At 35.3% G+C, this 20,513-nt stretch overlaps 1 protein-coding gene and 1 long non-coding RNA gene across 3 annotated transcripts; both read left to right on the forward strand.

The window, feature by feature from the left end:
• Positions 1-553: 553 nt before the first annotated feature.
• LOC132152184 (ral guanine nucleotide dissociation stimulator-like 1) lies at positions 554-13,536 on the forward strand. Its single transcript, XM_059560966.1, has 17 exons — positions 554-882; positions 5,665-5,939; positions 6,701-6,745; positions 7,005-7,174; positions 7,266-7,408; positions 7,487-7,693; positions 7,848-7,951; positions 8,128-8,215; positions 8,986-9,057; positions 9,155-9,241; positions 9,748-9,780; positions 10,164-10,285; positions 10,595-10,687; positions 10,780-10,833; positions 11,842-12,133; positions 12,990-13,104; positions 13,262-13,536. The coding sequence occupies exons 1-17, from the start codon at positions 859-861 to the stop codon at positions 13,405-13,407; spliced, it is 2,070 nt and encodes a 689-aa protein (XP_059416949.1). The 5' UTR covers positions 554-858; the 3' UTR covers positions 13,408-13,536.
• Positions 13,537-14,374: 838 nt separating this feature from the next.
• On the forward strand, positions 14,375-15,952 carry LOC132125220 (uncharacterized). 2 transcript variants are annotated; one of them, XR_009426878.1, is made up of 2 exons: positions 14,375-15,031; positions 15,322-15,952. It is a non-coding gene; the product is annotated as an uncharacterized LOC132125220 (long non-coding RNA). The 2 variants fall into 2 exon arrangements; XR_009426881.1 differs by having other exon boundaries at positions 14,375-15,027.
• Positions 15,953-20,513: the final 4,561 nt, after the last annotated feature.

Raw genomic sequence — 20,513 nt, forward strand, 5'->3', positions numbered from 1 at the left:
TATATGTAATGTTAATATTAGGGGGGAAAATGGCACAAGAAGTGGTATAATATTTACTTATTTATTTATAAGTAACTTTTTCATGAATGCACGTTTCGTTCAGATCAAAAATAGTTAGTCTAGAAGAACCTCACATATGATAATAGCCCCTAATAGGCTATTATTAACATTAGAGGTACATCAATAGAACACCTACAAAATCTATGAAAGTAAGGTTATGTATAACTTCATTTTACGTTTGTAAATGTAAAAAAAAAACCTGAGGAGCATATCAAAGCCTCTTGTTTTTTATTTTATTTTTTATTTTTATTTCAGATTAAAGTTCAGTTTGACAGAGCCATGGCTTGCGCTAAAAATGAAGCTCAACAGTCAAAAACTCTATATAAAGTTATTAAATTATTCGCATATTGCTTATTGAATATAATATCAACGTCGTAGCTTCGTGTCTTCGCTTACAGTGTAAATGGTGAGATGTTTCCTTCTTTAACCCCTCCCACTTTATGATGCCCTTATGAGCGCAGGTGAAACGACACATTAGTGCGATCCGTCTGCCTCAAAGCAAAGGTTTTCTACCATGATGCGTGTTTTACAGGCGAGCTGATAGTTACACAGAATTTATACTGTAAAATAGTTTCATTTTATATCCATGATAATTGCTTATTATTCAAAAAGGTTGTTTTATATGCAGCTGTAAGATGTTCTAAACAGCGTAATGACTTTAATGTTATATGCAAACCTCAAAATGTTTATTTTCTAGCGAAATGGTTTAATTCTCTACAAGGCAACTGAGTTTTTCCCGGCTTTTATGGTTATTTATGAGGATGGGAAGGATTATATGATAAAAGCATCCTCGCAGAAATGGGAAAATGGGAGTTGACAATGGTAAGACAATGCATTATTTATTTCTGATGTCTGTTTTTTAATAACACGTATAGGCTAATTTATAGTTGCGCGTAATGGAAGTGTGTTATGTATTGAGTTGTGTCGAATGCAGTGTGTTGCTGTTGCCTGAATGCTCTTTAAATAGAGTAAGAGATCGTGTTCAGAAAATGTGCTGTCCCAGCATCTGACAGATATACATCAGTGCTGACAGACGAGGCCGTTCAATGTGGGTCAGAGAGAGGGGCTTGACGTTACTGTGCTCAAATATATTGTCATAAATCAGATCTCGTTGGGGCAAGTTGTCACAAAAGCTATAAATTCCACAAATGTTTTTTTTTTTCTTCTTCTTTAGAAGTGGGTTGGTCAAATTATATTGTATAAAGTGAATATGTTTTGCAAAAGTGAATAATTTTTGTCAGTATATTTTTGTATAGGCTATGTGAGTGCTTATGTAGTTTTACATAAACATAGAAAAATATATTATACATATTGCAACATAAAACTGCATTAATATTCTTATATTATATTGCATAAAACCACATTAAATGTATTAGATTATAAGTTTAATAATAATAATTATAATTATAATAATAAGTTTAATTTGTGTAGCGCCTTTCCAAAGCTCAAGATCACTTTACAATGACAAAAGCAAAACAAACTATTTCATACATAGATGAACAATAGACATTTGCCAAGTTCAGAACGTGCGTTTTGCCATTGCATATACCAGTAATAATGCAGAATCATTATCACAATCACAAAAAAGAAAAAAAAAGTTACATTAAAAAAAATATATGTTGTAATTTTATGCAATTAATTTATTGAAATTTTTTCCCTATTGTCTCTGGCTTGCACTTTACATAGTTAAATTTAATTAATTAATTCATTTGTTTGTTTGTTTCAATAGACCATAGTGCATTTAAATTATTTTAAATATATATATATATATATATATATATATAGAGAGAGAGAGAGAGAGAGAGAGAGAGAGAGAGAGTATAATACTGGGTGTATCGTATAGACAGTGTTGGGAAGGTTACTTTGGAAATGTAATAGGTTACAGATTACAAGTTACCCTGTTTAAAATGTAATAGTAGTGTAACTTTTTCAATTACTTTATTAAAGTAATGTAACTAATTACTTTTGAGTACTTTTTGATTACTTTTCTAAATTTGTGAAAATTAAAGAATAATAAATAAAAGCATATACATCAACTTAAATACAGTTATCTAATAAGCATGTGACGTATTCTGTGTAATAAACTCCTAAACATTGGTGTTTTTGCTGTCTCTTTGTATATGATGATAGTTTTCTCAAAATAAGTAAAATGCACATGAAGTGACACAGAGCAGTTCTAGAAATTGTGTTTATGTGCTCGTTTACTCCTATATTGAGGCGGCAGGGGTTGAAAACACTGCGAGCTTCAGTAGGCCTATGTGTAGTAAATGAAACCATGTCTTTGGAAATAAAAACCATGGAAAAAAACCATGGAAAAAAATTCAGACTGGAAAATTCAAACTCATACAAACAAATTCATGGACCAAACTATTTTTTATTTTATCTATTTCTATAATCGTTTATCTAACGATTTTTATCTATTTTAAATCTTTAATTTGGGGACATGCAAAATAATTAAAAGTTCTCTCCTGAACTGCACCTTAACTTCCATTTTTCTCTTCAGTCTCTTTATTTTGCCCTGTTATCCATCTCTCTCATGACTTTAATACTCAAGATTGAACAAAACTATACTTTACAATACAATACTCTACAATACTACAATATCTTTATAGAAAAATCCTAATACTGTACACGAGTCATATTTTTCCCTTACAAAAATTAACCATGATTTTATTAGCCTATATAAAAGTAAAATAACCTTGTTTAATTTTTTTTTTTTTTTTTTTTTGCAAATTGATTTGTATTTATTTTTAAATAAATGCATTTGTAAAATAATTTTAAATTTTTGGTTATCACAGTTAAACAATAGTAACCATTTTCTCTTGATTTATAGATAAACATTAAAATGTTAATTTTCGTAAGGGTTGTTTTGTTGTCTGTCGTAGCTCCCCCTAAACCTATAAAAAAATCTGATTTTTTTTCCCGCTAAATTACTACTGTAACATTACAACAGATAATAATGATGTCCTTTATATAGTATTTTGAGTGATGACTGATGAGCAACGTGCTGCTGCTTGATTAAATAAATAAAAAAAACAAAGACGAAAAAGCATCTTTACAGATGAAACTGACCTGAAACCCTGAACAGGAGTTCTGCTCAGGAGAGAGAGAGAGTCCTCTCTCTCTCTCTCGCTCTCTCTCTCTCGCATTGATTACTCTGAGTCTGATCCAAACCGTTTGGCGGAGGCGCGGAGAGCGCGCGAGTCATGACTAACAATTCATGACTTATTAGAGATTTAATTATCAAATGGCGGATTCGCAAATGATCGCTTTAGAACATTCGGCAGGCAATTATACAATAATGATATTAAATAGTGGGGCAAAATCGGCTGCCAGGCCACCGGGAATTGTCCCGGTTCTCCCGGTGTCCAGTCCGCGCCTGATTTCCACAGACACGCAGAATGTGCAAGTCATATATTGCATTTTTGTGGCTTAATATTCACAGACACTAGTCCATGTCATGTTTTGATTCAAGTGTACTGACCTACTTTTGATTTAGTCATCCAAAATGTGGCATATTCCGTCCGCGTTAGGCATTTCATTTTTATGACTGGATTCTACGAACCAGACTGTATTTCCGCATCCCGGAAATTATTAGGGCGGTATGTCTCAGAATAGTCAGTGCAATTTGGGAAATAAATCAGTTAAATCTGTATGTGGATGCGTGTAAACATTCAAATGTAATCCCCTTTGTAATCGTTAAAAATTTCATAAGTAACTGTAATTTAATTACTCATTTTTTCGTAGTAACTGTAACTAATTACAGTTACAATAATTTTGTAATTAAATTACGTAACGCCGTTACATGTAACTAGTTACTCCCCAACACTGCGTATAGACTATACTGTGTATTTTTAAGACGCATTGCAATATAACATTTTTTTTTAAACATTTGACATAAAACCTGTTTTCATTCTAACTAATCAACAGCAGCCAGCAGTTTGTGCCCAGTGTTGTGTGTCCCGTGCCTCTATTTTGCCTGCTGTGAGATTTGGCCTGGTGAATGTGGGCAACAGACGTTAAGCCAAAGTAAATGACCTAGTCAGCAGCACTTCCAGTTCAGCTTTTGTTGAACAGCTTATTTTGTTGAGGGGAAAAATTATTGTGCCAGTTCTGTGCTTTACTGACAACACACATGGCCTGGACTGTTTGTTGAGCATCAGAGAGCTGACGTTATTCTTTTGCTGGTCCTTGAATAAAAGCCAGTTTCTCTAGTGTCTTGCTATCTGATGGCAGATGACCATGACCTCGTGTGATCGAGTGAAAAATGTTATGAATGTGTCTACAGTAACGTGTGGTTTAGAGGAGATATAGAGCTGAAAGAGCACTGAGAATAGGAATGTTTTTGAAAAAAGACAAAATATAAATGGTTTTAAAAGGTTTTGAGAGACAAAATCATTGTGCTTATCATATTATGCAGCTTTAATGGTATGTTTTTTTTTTTATATATAATGATATGTTTAGCATCGCAGGCTGAAAACACAAGGTCCCAGGTGCATGTCCTTTGAACAGAAGTGCTGTTCCTCTTGAGCTGTGGACAGCTTCTCATTAGCTGTAGTGTTTGTTCAGTGCTATAAATCAAAAGACATTTCATTTGGTTTATTCATAAGGAAAAACTCATGTTATATTCAGATTGTGAGTGACAATAGCTGTAGTCACGAGGCAGACATGCTGTTTCAAATAGCCACAGCCTTAAAAACAAGAGTATTAAACTTTGCTGGCCACCCAAAACAAACTAGCGACTGCAATTATTCCTTTTTCTTATTTTAAGCACTTTGGATTTGAACAGTAGTCTCTTGTTTTGCTCGCCTGTGTTGTCACATCTTCAGCTCTCATCTTGTTTATCCTTTTAACTCTGTAATGATGGGTGATAATTGATAGTTTTGAGTGTCACAGCAGCTCATAATAGTAGTTTACGGTGAGCATATAACCCACACTCAGCAGCATGTGTGTGTGTGGACTTGTCCTAATGTTACAGTCACATCAGCTGCTCGTCAGAATGACTCTTTGTCCTCATGTCTGTGGTTTGCAAATCCATGCTGTTTTTAGCTGACAGGCTGGTCCCCAGTGTTGTTATACAAATAGTGCATTATGGGTAGTGTGTTTGGTTGATAGTATTTGATTTAGAATATAGCTCGTCTATTTAGGTGCTATGCTATAGTTTGCATTAAGCTCTCTTGCTTAACTCAAATGTATGTAATATGAACATTTTAAAATGTTTACAAATTTAAGAATACATTAAAGTTTAGGGTCGGTAAGATTTATTTATTTATTTATTTATGGATATTTTTTTATCCTGCAAGAATGCATTAAATGGATTAAAAGGTGTTGGTATGGATGGTAAAGACATGTATAATGTTGCAAAAATATTTCTAAATAAATGCTGTTATTTTGTGGCTTTTATTAGTCTTTTAAAGCAGAAAGAAATGTATAAATGTACAAAAATGTTTAGCAGCGCAACTGATTTCTACATTGTAACATAAATTTGTTTGGTGAACTACTGTACAGAAGCCTATTATTTCTACAGTATTGGTAGTGGTAGTAGTAATGTTTTTCATCTCTACAGTATTATTTTTAGTAATGTTTTTTGTATCTGTGGTGAAGGAGCCTGTTCAGGAATGGGGTGAGGAGCATGAAGACGGGGCGGTGTTTGGGATCACCCTGCGCAGAGAGCCGGTCCAGCAGTCGGACGGTCCCACAGAGGCTTTCGTTCAGTACCGAACATGTAAAGTACGCAGGTTAAAAGCGGCAACACTGGACAAACTGGTCTCTCACCTTCTGGACCCCTGCTGTCAGGAGCAAGACTACGGCAGGATACTGCTGTCCACGTATCGCACCTTCACCAGCTCCAACAAACTCATCGAGATGCTCCTCCAGAGGTGTGTGTTTAGATGTGTGCACATGCAAATGTGGGTTTGTGATGGCCAGCTGCATTTGCTTATCTTTAGTTTGTGAGTGCTGTTTTTTCCCTACATTATTAAGATACTTCATCACTGACCACTTCCTTGAACTCTGTTTCCATTGGTCATCTCTGAAGGTTCATGGCTTTATAAACTTCTTTATGAGGTCGAAGAAGACCTGAATATATTAATTATTAGATTTAACGCTTGGTTTGTAAAAGCCTCTTCCTTAAATCAGCCAGACAAATGACAGAATATGACAGACTTGTCTGAAAACACAACTCGTATCACTTTTAAAGTTTAAAAAATGTTAAACCAATACTATATAAACCTAATTAAAATTATCTATTGTACTACTTTGTATTTATTTATTGCACTATATTCATTTTTTTGTACTTTATTTGTGTATTTATGTATTTATTTGTTGCGCAACTCTTTTATTTATTGCACTATTTTTATTTATCACACTTTCTGCATTTATTTCATTTGCGTCTTTTAGATATTTTTACTGGAAAACAATGCAGGTAACTAATAAATAAAGGTTTTACGGAGCTCTGCATCAATGTCAATCTTGAACATGTAAAATATAAAGGTTTGATAGCTACTGTCTCTTTTTACACCGTTTTATCGAGACGGTTTATAACAAGATGTCTTTAAATAATGAAACAATGTTTATAAGGTAATGTTTATAAATAAATAGTATTTGTAAAGTACTGTACTTTTTCATTTTTTCCTAATAGGGACAACCTTGCCTCTGAGCTTGACAGCACCAATTACCCTAACAGGTATAAATATACTCTGATAATATGATTTTTGTCACATTTAACCTTTAATGTGCAGTATACTAAACAGTCATTGCTGATTTACAAAGCTGAATTGTGTATTATACACATACGTCATATAGGTTATACAGTATATTTTAAATGCATATATATAATTCTATAAAACACTGTGGGTCTGTCGTGCTGTGAATTTGTGCAGTTTCTATAAAACGGTTTCTGTAATACAGCTTCAATATTTGCTTCTTTCCTGGTTTCCTCGCAGCTCTTTGTGGACTGTGCTCCAGATGTGGTTGGAGGAGTACAGTGATGATTTTAGGGATGCGCCCATGCACTCGTCCCTGCGTCTCATGTGCTTACAGCTGAGAGGACACCCTGCTCTCTTCCCCCTGGCCAAGCACTATGAAGTGCTCCTCAAGAACTTCCAGGCTGAAGGTCATTGTTGGGTAATCTATTGTTTGTGTAGATCAACATTTAGCCCTTTGAATCAGTGTAACCATGATTCATCTGTCTTTTGTGCATCCAGATGTTGTGGCAGGTGGTCCAGTTGAGCAAATAGAAGAATCAGCCTTGAATAAAGGAGTGAGAGACTATGAGTCAGATAACCTGGTGGATTTCATGGGTCTCTCCGTTACGGATGTCGCTGAACAGCTCACGCGGATGGACGCTGTGAGTGCAAGTTTTGATTGTTTGCTTCTGTGCGACTCCTCATGTTCACCTGTAATGCTGGTGTTTCTGATGTTGTAGGAACTGTTTATGAAGGTGGTCCCTTTCCAGTGTCTGGGCTGTGTGTGGTCTCAACGGGACAAGAAGGAGAACCTCTCGCCCACTATTTGGGCCACCATCGCCCAGTTCAATGCAGTCACCAACTGGGTCATCACTTCTCTGCTTCGTTCCTCGACGTCGGTCACACAAAGAGCCAGGGTCATTGAGAAATGGGTTCGGATTGCACAGGTTCGCTCTGTTTAGAGACAGGTTTAAATGATCTTCAGTGTTTCAAAGTCACTCTAGTGCTATCCCTGTCAGATTATTTAGTCTTTTTCTTTAAAGACTCTTTCAAAGACCATGTGAAAAATTGTGTTATAGAATGACTTTTCCTTTCACGCAGGTGTGCAGAGAGCTGAAGAACTTCTCTTCTCTTAAAGCCATTTTGTCTGCCCTTCAGTCCAACCCCATCTATAGACTAAGGAAGACATGGGCTGCTGTCAGCAGGTACAGATACTCAAATGTTACGGGCTTTTATAGTCACTATAGTCTCATATAGTGTTGGGGAGTCGCTATTATATGTTACAGAATTATGAAAAAAATATTGGAAAACCTGAGCCACTAGTGGAAAACATTATGGTTAAGCCATATTTTGTTGTAAACCTCTGATTCTGTCTCTCCAGAGAGGCCATGTCTGTCTTTAAGAGCCTGTGTGAAACGTTCCCAGATGAGGAGAACTGTGTGCTGACCAGCCGAGAAATCTTTGAGGATGTAAGCTACATGAACACATCAGTGTTATTTCAGTATTATTTATATACTATCATAGGTTTTAGTAATATTTTTATTAATATTTTAAACAATTTTGAATTAGCTTTCATTTTTACATTTTTAGTTTTTATTTTAATTAAATTATTAGTAATTTTGTAATGCGCATTTGTCAGTCTCATTAGTGTTATATATATATATATATATATATATTAGTTATTTAAATTTTAGTTTAATAATTTGAGTACTTCAGCTTAAACCTATTACTTTAATTGGTTCACAAGGCAACATTTCCAAGTTTTTAATATAAACTAATAAAATCGAATAGATTTTGTTAACAATAACAGCACTGGGACATTGTGCTACTTGATGAAAAGATCATGATAATCAATATGCCTTGAATAGACTTTGCTGTTTTTAACAGGGTTTTGAAATCAGTTCAAGCTACATGTGAATTTAATTTAGTGTTCTTTTGAAATTTCAAGTGATCTCACATTTGGAGTTCTTTTCTCTCTTAATCCACTTATGATATTATGGACTGAGACACAGGTGATGTTTGTCTGTTCGACCAGAGTGTGCTGAGATTAATCTCAGAGTTCAATGACCTGATCTCAGAGCTCACATGAAAGCATCGTTCTTATAATGATTGACCAAAAAACAAAGGCCTCAGTTTAGACTGTTTTACACACACTAGTGTTTTTTTATGCTATGTATTTCTGTAATTATTAGAGAGTCATCTCTTAGCTTGACTACATGCTATTTCTCACATATTTTAGGATGGGAGTCAAACTGAGATGGATAACACTACCACAAAAACATCCAAGAGATGCCCTCTAGCGAAACAGATGGTAAAGATGATGACAGACGGCACTCTTTTTCTGTTGAATAATCAGTGATTTTGAGTGATGCTGTTCAGGTGATTAACAGCAGAGTGATTTCTGACAGAGCTCAGCTGGAGGGACGGTTCCTTATCTGGGGACATACCTTACAGTACTGACCATGCTGGACACTGCCCTGCCGGACACTGTGGAGGTGAGGCTGGACTCAGAAGCATGTTTGCTTAGAAATGACTTATTATTGATCCTCATGCAACATATTACATTTGCATTGCTTAGCAAACACCTAGCAACTTCCTAGTAACTATACACTAGCACAGATTGCCCTAAAAACACCCCAAACACTATAGCAGGCACATAATTGGGCACTAAAATCAGCACCACAGTAGCTACCTTGCAGCCACTTAAAAACTTCTGTGTGTGTGTGTGTGTGTAGTGTTCTTGTAGCTCAATTGGTAGGCAAGGTTGGGGGTTCGATTCCCCGGGAACACATGATAGGTAAAAATTGATAGCCTGAATGCACTATGCACTATCAGTCGCTTTGGATAAAAGCGTCTGCTAAATGCATAAATTTATTTATTTATTTTACATTTATTTAAATTTATATATATATATTAGTTTTTTTTTGAAAATGTACATTTTTTTTTATTTGGATGCACATGCAGAATTGTCATTTTGATTTATTTCTGTTAATACTAACAGGGTGGCCTCATTAATTTTGAAAAGAGGAGACGGGTGAGTACTTCTCTTTGTTTATCTTCTTGACTGTCTAATTAAATGTACCCAAAGCGAGCCGTTTTTGTCCAGATGTTGTTGTTGCTATAGATTTGGTGTGATCTTAAACAGCCCCTTCTGAACAAAAATGAAGTCCTCTGAACAAAAATGAAGTCCTCTGTAAAGCGGCGGTTTGACGTCGGCGCTGTAGAGAGAGCCTAATGTTTACAGAGCACTCTCTTTTTCTGAAGGCGCACACTGATATTAATCTCATGACTGATTATTTGTGCAGGGTGTGTTACGTAACAGTCAGGGCTTTGTTCCTTGTATTCCTCTTTAATCTTCTGCTCTGTGTTGCTGCTTTGCCTCTTCGTTTCATGGGAATTGCTCCCACTGTTTTGCAGGAATATGAGATTTTAAAGCAGATCCGTCAGCTGCAGGCCTTGTGTTCCCAGTATGTTTTACCCCATCATCCTCAGATCGCTGCCTGGCTACAGAGTCAGAAACTGCTGTCGGATCAGGAGAGGTGAGACTACAATAAATATGATATAATTCGTAATATAAATATAAACAAAAACAAGTGAAAAACAACAGAATTAAGTGTAATCCTATATAACAGAAAAAAACAAATACAAATATAATATATTTCAAATATAAAAAAGTTAAGAAGATAAGTAAATGAATCAAAAAGAATGGAAATCTGAAGTTGAAGTATTTTACAACCTGAAGTTTTACAAAAATAATTGTATAACTTTGAAGAGATCCCCTCCAAGATCTGGCATGACATTACTCCTTTTCCTAGATTTTAATTGTGCTTATGTCTCCCTGTCCTCAGTTATGAATCTTCCAGACAGCTGGAGACGTCTCATGACACTTCTCCATCCAACAGCGGTTGGAGTCACCGAACTCTGGCCAAAAAGCTCTCATCGTGAGTACAACTTCAGATTAAACCACGTTTTCTGCAACTGTCCTGTCAGCTGCAAGCTTTTATAAACATAACAGAAGAGAAATCTGTTGCAGGCTCATTTCAGGGAACGAGGGGTCCAGAAAGAGCGCAGATCAGATCAGTGTGTCCAAATTGAGGAAATATCTGCTGCTCAATCAGCGTCTTTAATATCATCGGTACGTTCACTTTTTTATTCGTATAAAAACGGACTATATAAATACACCTCTTTTCATATTTAGATATGGATGAACGTTTCTTGAGCAGAAAAATCAGCATATCAGAATGATTTCTGAAGGATCATGCAACACTGAAGAAAGGAGTAATGATGCTGGATATTCAGCTTTGATCACAGGAATAAATTACATTTTAAATATATTCAAATAGAGCTCTTTTCAATTGTGCTAATGTTCCACAATATTACAGTTTTTACTGTGTTTTTGATCAAGCAAATGCCTTGGTGAGCATAAGAGCTATTGTATGTTGTTAAAGGTCATCGAGATATTATCACTGTTCACTTCTAAGGACTCTGACATCATTACTGAAGCTTCTGTCCTTGTTTTTAATATCCCCCCGCTCATGTTTACGGCGCTGCCATGACTCAAGCACAGCATTAAAAAGCGTGCTTTGTGTCAGGAGTCATGCTCTCTGCACCGTATTCAGGGACAGACGGACGTCAGCGCTTATATGTCTCAAATTCTTGACATTTTTTGTCCTAATTGCTTCCATCGTTTGAAGCTGTTGTTAAGTTTTAATAAAATGTGTAATGCTCTTTCGCGACATTACATTCATGCTGTATGCATTGAGGCTACATTTTAACAAGATTGAACCCATAACCTTCAATACATTCAGCAGCATCCTCTATTTTCTATGTAGCTAGATCCATATGCTTTCATTCTTCTTGCATAATCAAATAATTTAAGCTCAGAACAAAATTGATGTTATTTTATCATTCAGTTATTATAATGACAGTTCAACTCTACATTAACCCCTCACAAAGTTAAGTCACCTGGTATTGTTTTTATCTATATCTAATCATCCAAATCTATTTGTAGCAGTACTGAACTGGTGCTTCACACTTGAAAATGAATGTGATGGTGCCTGCTGATGGTGCTTTGTTAAATGTTGTCTCCTCTCCAGTCTCTGTCCAGCTGTGGTCCGAACACGGAGGCGTTTCCCTCGTCTTCCTCTCCTGATTCCTCCACCATGTCCAGTTCATCCTCCAGCTCTCAGCAGGACCTCAACCTGAATCCATCTTCCTCCTCCTCCTCCTCCTCTCCAGCGTCAGCTGACCCTCACCTGGTCTCGGCCCACAAGCGCTCCGTCTCCATGACCTCCCTGCCCTTCTACAACAGACAGGTGGACGACTCGTGCATCATCAGGGTCAGCGTGGAGTTCTGCAACAATGGAAACATGTACAAGAGCATCCTGGTGAGTAAGAGACAGGGACAGCGTTTCTCATTTAATAAGTGCTAACTAACTATAGATATTGTACAATACATGTAATAATACATATTGTACAGCATCTATATATATATATATATATATATATATATATATATATATATATATATATATATATATATATATATATATATATATATATATATATATATATATATATATATATATATACACAAATTTTGCAAATAATAATTATGACAATAATAATGATCATGTATTCTTGCATCTCTAGCATCATTTTGGTTTGACATATAATTTTAATAGTACATGTATATACATACACAATTAATGAAACTAATAATGGAATGAATTAATAATAATGATGTTATATTATTAAAAGTAATAATGAATAATTCCTGCATCTCTGATATCTGACTAGTTTGATATATAATTGTATAATTATAATTTTTTGTATTAAATGTAAATATATAATAAAAATGATCAAATTAATGCAAGAACTGGCCAGTAACATATTGATATGGATCGAAGTATAAAAGATTTATATGTTTCAAACACTGTGACCTGGTTTTGTAAGTGTTTTAAAATGAGATATTCCCTCTTTATTTGCTTCTACATCATCATCCTCATCATTGTTTGTTAAATATAAATCTAACTATTCACACGATTCAGTGAAGATCATTATTCAAAACCTATTCTTTGAGTAAATATTCATATCCTCCTCTGTTGAACATCAGCTACGCAAGATTGTGGGATATCTCTTTCACTTCTGAATTTCTGTAAATATTTGTCAAAAACTGGATGCTTTCTGTTCTTTCTCAACTGTCTTTTATGCTGTTTTTTTGCCCCATGATTTCTTGCACAGTTGACCAGTCAGGATAAGACGGCCCAGGTGATCCAGAGAGCTCTGCAAAAACACAACCTGGAGGATGTTAGTGAGCAGGACTTCACCCTTGTACAAGTTCTGGCCCAAGACAGAGGTACTGAAAACTCATTTAAACCAATAAAATGTGTCATTTATTAAATTAGAGGAATTTCAGAAACCCATATTTTAAATTAAATCTATGAATGTAAGGTTAATCTTATGTTGTTTATCAAAAATGATGCTTATAATTATTTTGCATATTTTTGTCATAGAGTTGCATATTCCAAAAAAGGCCAACGTATATTATGCCATGTCTACATCAGCCAACTATGACTTTGTTCTACGTCGATGCCCAAAAGGCCAGCGGAAGCAACTCATGCGCTCTGTTTCACTGTCATCAGGACGAGCCACAAAATAACAGCAGATTCAGCTTTAATTCTGCGGGACTCATATTTACTGCAACAGTTATTAAAAACTGTCAAGACATGTCATTCAGACACAAATGGAGATGTATGAGATTGAAAACATGTCATTTCTAGAAACAAAAGGGGGGAAACAAATTCTGGCCCACATTTCACCTTGGAATTTGATGATGACAAGCTATTTTTCTTTGGTTATGCGATTAATTTCTGGGTGAAACAGGATACATAGTTAATATGCTTCAAAGGAATATTTCAGCCAAACATGTACATTTACTCACCCTCAGCTCATCAAATAAGTAAATGAGTTGCCTCTTCATCAGAACAATTGGAAAAACTGAGCATTACATCACTTGTTCACCAATGGATCCTCTGCAGTGAATGGGTGCCGTCAGAATGAGAGTCCAAACAGCTGATAAAAACATCACAATAATCCACGCCTCTCCAGTCCATCAGATAATTTTCTTTTTTAACCTTCAGATTTTGAACTGTTGCTTCTGGCTAAAATGCAAGTCCTCTATCCATAATTTTGCACTGGAAAAGTAATCTCATCTGAATCAGGAGAGAAATATGCACAGTTCAAGCACTGTTTAAAAGCAGTTTCTAAACATTTCTAAACAAATTAGCTTGAACTGTGCATATTTCTCTCCTGATTCATATTTCTCTCCTGATTCAGACATATTATGAGAGGACTACAGGCGATGGAACATTATTACCTGGAATAATTGTTATTTATTGACTCGTATCTTTGCCAGAAGTGACTGTTTAAAGTTAAAATGTGTTGATGGATTTGTTTTATTACAAACACAAAGCTTTTTAACTTTTCAAGATGTTAATTGATGGACTTGAGTGGTATGAATTATTGTGATGTTTTTATCAGCTTTGGGCTGTTTGGGCTCTCGTTCTGACGGCACCCATTCACTGAAGTGATGTAAAGCTACATTTGACATTTGAAAGCTACTATGACTTTGTTCTGATGAAGAAACATACTCATCTACATCTTCAATGGCTTGAGGACGAGAAACATTTAGCACATTTTTATTTTTGGATTAAGTATGACTATAAGCATGCATTTAAATTGGATTGTGAAAGGTTGAAATATCAGGGCTTGGTGACATTATAACACTTTGATAAACAGTTTTTCTCCTTGGAATAACACACACTAATGAACCATGCATGATAAAACCAGGAACATGAAGTAATTAAACGGCATCAATGATGTTGACTGTAGGGCTCTTCAGTGGAAAGACAAATATCACGGGTTCAGTTTCATGAACTCATAACCCAGGCGCTTGAAATTGTGAAAAAGTGACAAGAGACAGATAACAAAGACTGCACCTTCTTGAATTCCTCACATTCAGTGCAGTGATAATGGGATGAAGCAAAGTTTCTCAGTGACCTTCAGCTCTCATTCTCTGACTGTCATAACCAGATACATTGTACAATAATGTGCTAACTTTGAATAGAAACACAATCATACACCTAGAGGCCTGGGATGAATCTTTTATATACAGTAGGTCAGTGTCTATAATGACTGCCTGTGGATAACACATTATCAGTTCACAGTGTTCCTGGTTACAGCATGATGATTGTGTGTGTGTGTGTGTGTGTGTGTGTGTGTGTGTGTGTGTGTGTGTGTGTGTGTGTGTGTGTGTGTGTGTGTGTGTGTGTGTGTGTGTGTGTGTGTGTGTGTGTGTGTGTGTGTGTGTGTGTGTGTGTGTGTGTGTGTGTGTGTGTGTGTGTGTGTGTGTGTGTGTGTGTGTGTGTGTGTGTGTGTGTGTGTGTGTGTGTGTGTGTGTGTGTGTGTGTGTGTGTGTGTGTGTGTGTGTGTGTGTGTGTGTGTGTGTGTGTGTGTGTGTGTGTGTGTGTGTGTGTGTGTGTGTGTGTGTGTGTGTGTGTGTGTGTGAGTGAAGACCAGCCGCTTCCACAGGTGCAGTGGCATTCCAGAGGCACACTTTCACATCCACTGTCATGTGTGATTTCATCTAGATGTCATTTGATGAATCTATTTTTTGAGGTAGTGTGGCAGCATTACTGAACATTCAGTGGACATTTTTATACCATGTTTTATATCGTCCTTCATCAGCATCAAATTCAAGCAACTTGACTCCGATTAGTCTGTGCTTTTACGGACTTATACAAGCTCTTGCAGAGTATAATTAAGAAGATAAATTATATTATCGGTCAAATACATTTTAATGTAGATATGTTAGTAAAACAATATTTATTTATATTAGTTAATGTTGAAAGTTTTAGATATAATGCTATGTTCAATATGAAATCGTACTTGTTTAATATTTTGCATTTATCATTTATTTTATTTTATTATCATTTTTTTATTATTTTATTTTATTTATTTTTATTTTGCACTGAGTGTATTCTGAACCCTGCAACATTTCACTGAAGGATTTGTGCATTTGTGTTTGAAAAACATTGCATCAGTATCTTTTGATTTTCTGTCATCTCTCGATGTAAAACACAGAAATGAAACAGTCTCTCATCCGCATACTGCAATAAACACAATCTACACGCTGAGTTGAGATGGTTGTGCACAGATTTATGTGGATTTGCTGTGATGTAAAAAGAGGCGATCACTGAAAGGAGCTATTAGAAAATGCTTTCCATGGCTGATTATGCTAAACAGTCTCTGCCACTATAACAAGACGTGTCCAAAGTCACAATTGCACAATGTGCTAGGCACCTAAACAGTCTTATATTGAACCATGATTAGCTAATCTTAAAGCAGTTTTGTATCCAGTTTTGCATTTTGAAGACCGGACCACAGCATGGAGATATCAGTAAAGAAATCTGAACTAAACGTGATTCATAGAAAGGCTTTTGATCCTGATTCTGTGGAAATAGGAAGCTTTGGCCTATAAGCGGAAACTAAGATTAACTAATGTACAATACTGAGACAAAAGTAAAGGATTTGTGTGTCTGGGTTCCTAGACAGTCCAACACGCTTTCACTGATTCAGACACGGCTGTTCTTTGCTTGTTATTGAATTATGGCCCGTTTACATAAAATCATAACCCATATCATCATTTCTCATTCCTAGACTAACTTTTATCCTTAATTCACATCCCAAATTCTGTCTGGTAGCTAGATCCAAAAAGCATCTTTGTATATCAATGGCCACTATATTTTAGGATATTATAGTAGATGAAAGCGACTTTTCTGTGACATTTTTATTTTTTATAAAAGTATAGAATAATAGGCCCTATTGCTTTTTTCAATTTAAAATGGTTCCTCTGAGGGCTTAAAGCCATATCGACCACCTAAGAAAAAAAATCATGCCTTGTTGGTAATAATCAAATCATGATAAACGAATGAGACATAAAGTCTAAATTCTGTAATTTATGTAAATTAGAATTATGAGATATGTAATTAATATGGTTATGAAATGTCAAATTTATATATATTTTAAAAAAAAAAAAGCATATGCTGGTTAGTTATGTTTTGATGCTGGGATGCTGGTTTACACAGGTCCTTTTTTAGATTTAAAAGAAATTAATTTTCATTTTATTATTGTGACATATATGATAAATCGTTGCTTTTAATGTACAATAAAATGAACGCGAATCATTAACGTTTATATCGTTCAAAGCAATCGAGTTTGATGACAATTGATTGATCAGCTCAGCACGTGATCTTTAGGAGGCTAATTGACAGAGGCCTGACTGATTTAACAGCTATACATATACTATTTGCTTTAATGCTGTCAGGTTAAGTAAAGTCAGTGGAGGAGGATGAAAACAGGGCAGGATTGACAGGTGCAGGAGGTGAGTGAGATGGAAGCACATGTCGGATCTGCATGCAAAAAAACAAAAATAAAGAGAGAGCATTCTAGTTGTGTCCAAATTTAAATGTCTCGACAAATCCTGAACCCAATTCTACCAAAATGTTTTTAAACTGAATGCATTTCAAAATGTATTATGTTTTCTAATATAATAATAATAATTAGTAGTAAAGGAAGTATTCTAAATGTAATCATCAGCAGGATTCTCACTGTTACGAAAAGCTTTGAAATCAAGGAATTTCAGAAGTGTGAGTAGAGATTTCCGTATTCAAAACAAATATGCTATACTTGGTTCTGAAGTATCTCTTTTGACTAGAAATGTCATGCATTTTCATATTTGGTGTGACTCTTTCTGTAGTTGCGTCATTACGTCAGTTGGTGGCGTCAAGTGAATGTCTTTGAGACAAAGTGCTGGCTCTGTCAGTATCAGTAATAACATTCAATTCCATGTATTTATTTATTTGAAATGGAAAGGAAATAGAAAAGTCGTACAGTTTTATTGGTAAAAATAACAAAAAAATTTGTTGCTTTGTATATATCTAAAGCAGTGTTTCTCGAAGCAGTCCCTAGGACCCCCTCGATACATCATTTGTATGTCCCTTCATTGAACACACCCAGTTCAAGTCTTGCAGACTCTACTGATAAGCTGATGAGTTGAATCAGGTGTGTTAAATCAGTGCAGTGGTTGGGGATCCCCAGGACAGGTTTCCTCTATATGAGTGAAGTTTTGGGCTAAGCAAGCAGACTGAAAAAAACATTTGGCCACTAGATGGCAAAAAACACAGCCTTTTGAGAACATGGACGTGGATATTTACTGCTTGGTACTGAAATAATGTCTTCTCCTCAGTACCGTTGGTTCATGTTGGTGGAGTTATTAACTTTTTATAGCAGAGGTGAAGGTTTTCAAATATAATAAAAATGTCAAACCGTCCAAGATAAAGGGAGAGATCCGCTCTGCATTCCCTCATGTTCAGTGTGTCTGGATGGAAAAGACTGACTAACTTTCTGGCAGGTCTGTGGGGTTTTCAGTCCAGGCCCTGCGCCAGACAAGAGCAGTTCCTGAGTCAGTGCAACGTGCCTGGCCCAGAGGGACCCGAGTGGGAGCGGACGGGGATATGGAGCACCCCATGATTAATCAGACCCAGCGGCCTGACAGTTTTACGGTCTACACTGAAAGTGAGCGACGTGACAAAACTAGTATGATTAAATCGAGCTTTAGTGTTTCCTTGATTACCATGTTCTGGTTTTATTGTGCAACATTGTTCACTGCCAGTGTAGATGGGAAGTTACAATCTAAACAGATCATTTTGACTGGCTTACATTTCAATAACTGCAATCTAAACTTTAGGTTTAACAAAACATGTAAATAATCAGAGGATGTAACCACATCCCCATACAGTTTAAAAGTTTGCAATTTTAATAATTTTGAAAGAAGTTTCTTCTGCTCACAAAGGCTGCATTTATTTGATCGGAAGATACAGTAAAATCAGTAATTTTGTGAAATGTTTTTTTTCCAATCTATTTTAAGATGTAATTTTATTCCTGTGATGGTAAAACGTCATTAATCCGTTCTTCAGTGTTGTGTGGTCCTTCATTAATTTTCCCAGTATGCTTATTTACTGTTCATAATAGCATTTTTTTTTTTTTTTAATGCATTCTTGTGTTGTAAGTTAATTTCTTTAAATATTACTGACCACAGACTTTTAAACAGTAGTGCATTGTGGATTTTTGTAGGACCAAAGTAATAATTCAAAAGCCATAAAGTCCCACTGGTTAAATTTAATATGAATATTAAGGACATCTGCTCCTGTGTCCATGGTATTTGTGACTATTCAGAATCGCTTAACTGATCTTTCCTTTCCATAATTATCATTTGCACACAAACATAATTTCAATCTATTGTAATCCATATTTGATTTTGTTAGCTCTTTACTGGAATTGGCTGGTTACAACCTTAAGAAAACAGCCATATATAAAAAAACAAACATTACAAGATAAATGAGTTTTATCGTGGTGATAAAAGTTTTCACATTGACCTAAGTGGTTTACATACCGACCGGTTTCATAGGAAGTCAATAATCTCGTAGTGAGTCATGACTGTTCCTGTAATCTGTTTGTTTGTTTTTCTTACCTGCAGCATACTTTCTATTTTGAGAGACACATTGCCTTCTCACAAGGAAGCTCGACCCGACACGAGCACATGGATGTGTTAATAAAGGTTGTGTACGTGCAAGCGCACTAGAGTCAGACACGCATTTACTCGAGCTGTTATGTGTACACACCCACATTTATCATCACATTCTTTTGTCCAGCATCATTTAACAGGAACTCACACACAGACAAAACTGATGCAATGAGAGTCAACCAGAATGTGTTCAAGAGAAAGAGCTGAATCACAGGATGAGTCTCATGAATATAATTCCCATGCAAGCACATCCTTGTACCACACACACATGTGCACTAATGCTGACAGTATCAGAAGGCCTAAAAAAGAAAAAGGATCAGTGTTAAAAAAAATCTTTGTTGTTGTTGCATAAACCATAATGCATCTTTACTTTGGATAAAAGTATGAAATACAGCATTTATTTGAAATAGAAATCTTCTGTAACATTGTCTTTACTGTCATATTTGATTAATTTAATGAATCCTTGCTGAATAGAAATATATATATATATATATATATATATATATTTTTTTTTTTTTTTTTTTTTTAAAGGAAATCTTACTGACCACATATTGTACATTAGTGTCTATTGTATGTTAATTTATGTTTTTATTTAATGCTTCCTCATATGCTATCCGCATGTGTAACATTTGCATAGATCTATATTATTTAAGAATTTTGGTTATTCTATTTTAACTTTCCATATTGGTCTCTGAACCAATTTCTTTCAATTATAATTTATACAAAAATGTATTTTTATAAATGTAAGCAATGTCTTCATTTACAAAGTAACTCTTCTACATTTGAAACTAAATAAAATGATCAAGTATCAACATACCTGTACACACAAAATATTAAACTGTCACTGGGTTGATACCATTTTAAAAGGCACTTTTGTGTACACATTAGGTACTAATATGTACTTTTAAAGCACTAATATGTAGAGTTAAGGTGCTAATATATACTGTATGGGGTAAATAAAGTACAAAGATGTACGTTTTAGCTTCAGTGACAGCTTTGTACGGGTGTACAGTCGTGGCCAAAAGTTTTGAGAATTACATATTAGTTTTCAAAAAGTTTGCTGCTAAACTGATTTTAGATCGTTCATTCAGTTGTTTCTGTGATGTACTGAAATATAATTA

This window comes from Carassius carassius, chromosome 1, assembly GCF_963082965.1.
Source record: "Carassius carassius chromosome 1, fCarCar2.1, whole genome shotgun sequence".
Classification (NCBI taxonomy): Eukaryota; Metazoa; Chordata; class Actinopteri; order Cypriniformes; family Cyprinidae; genus Carassius; species Carassius carassius.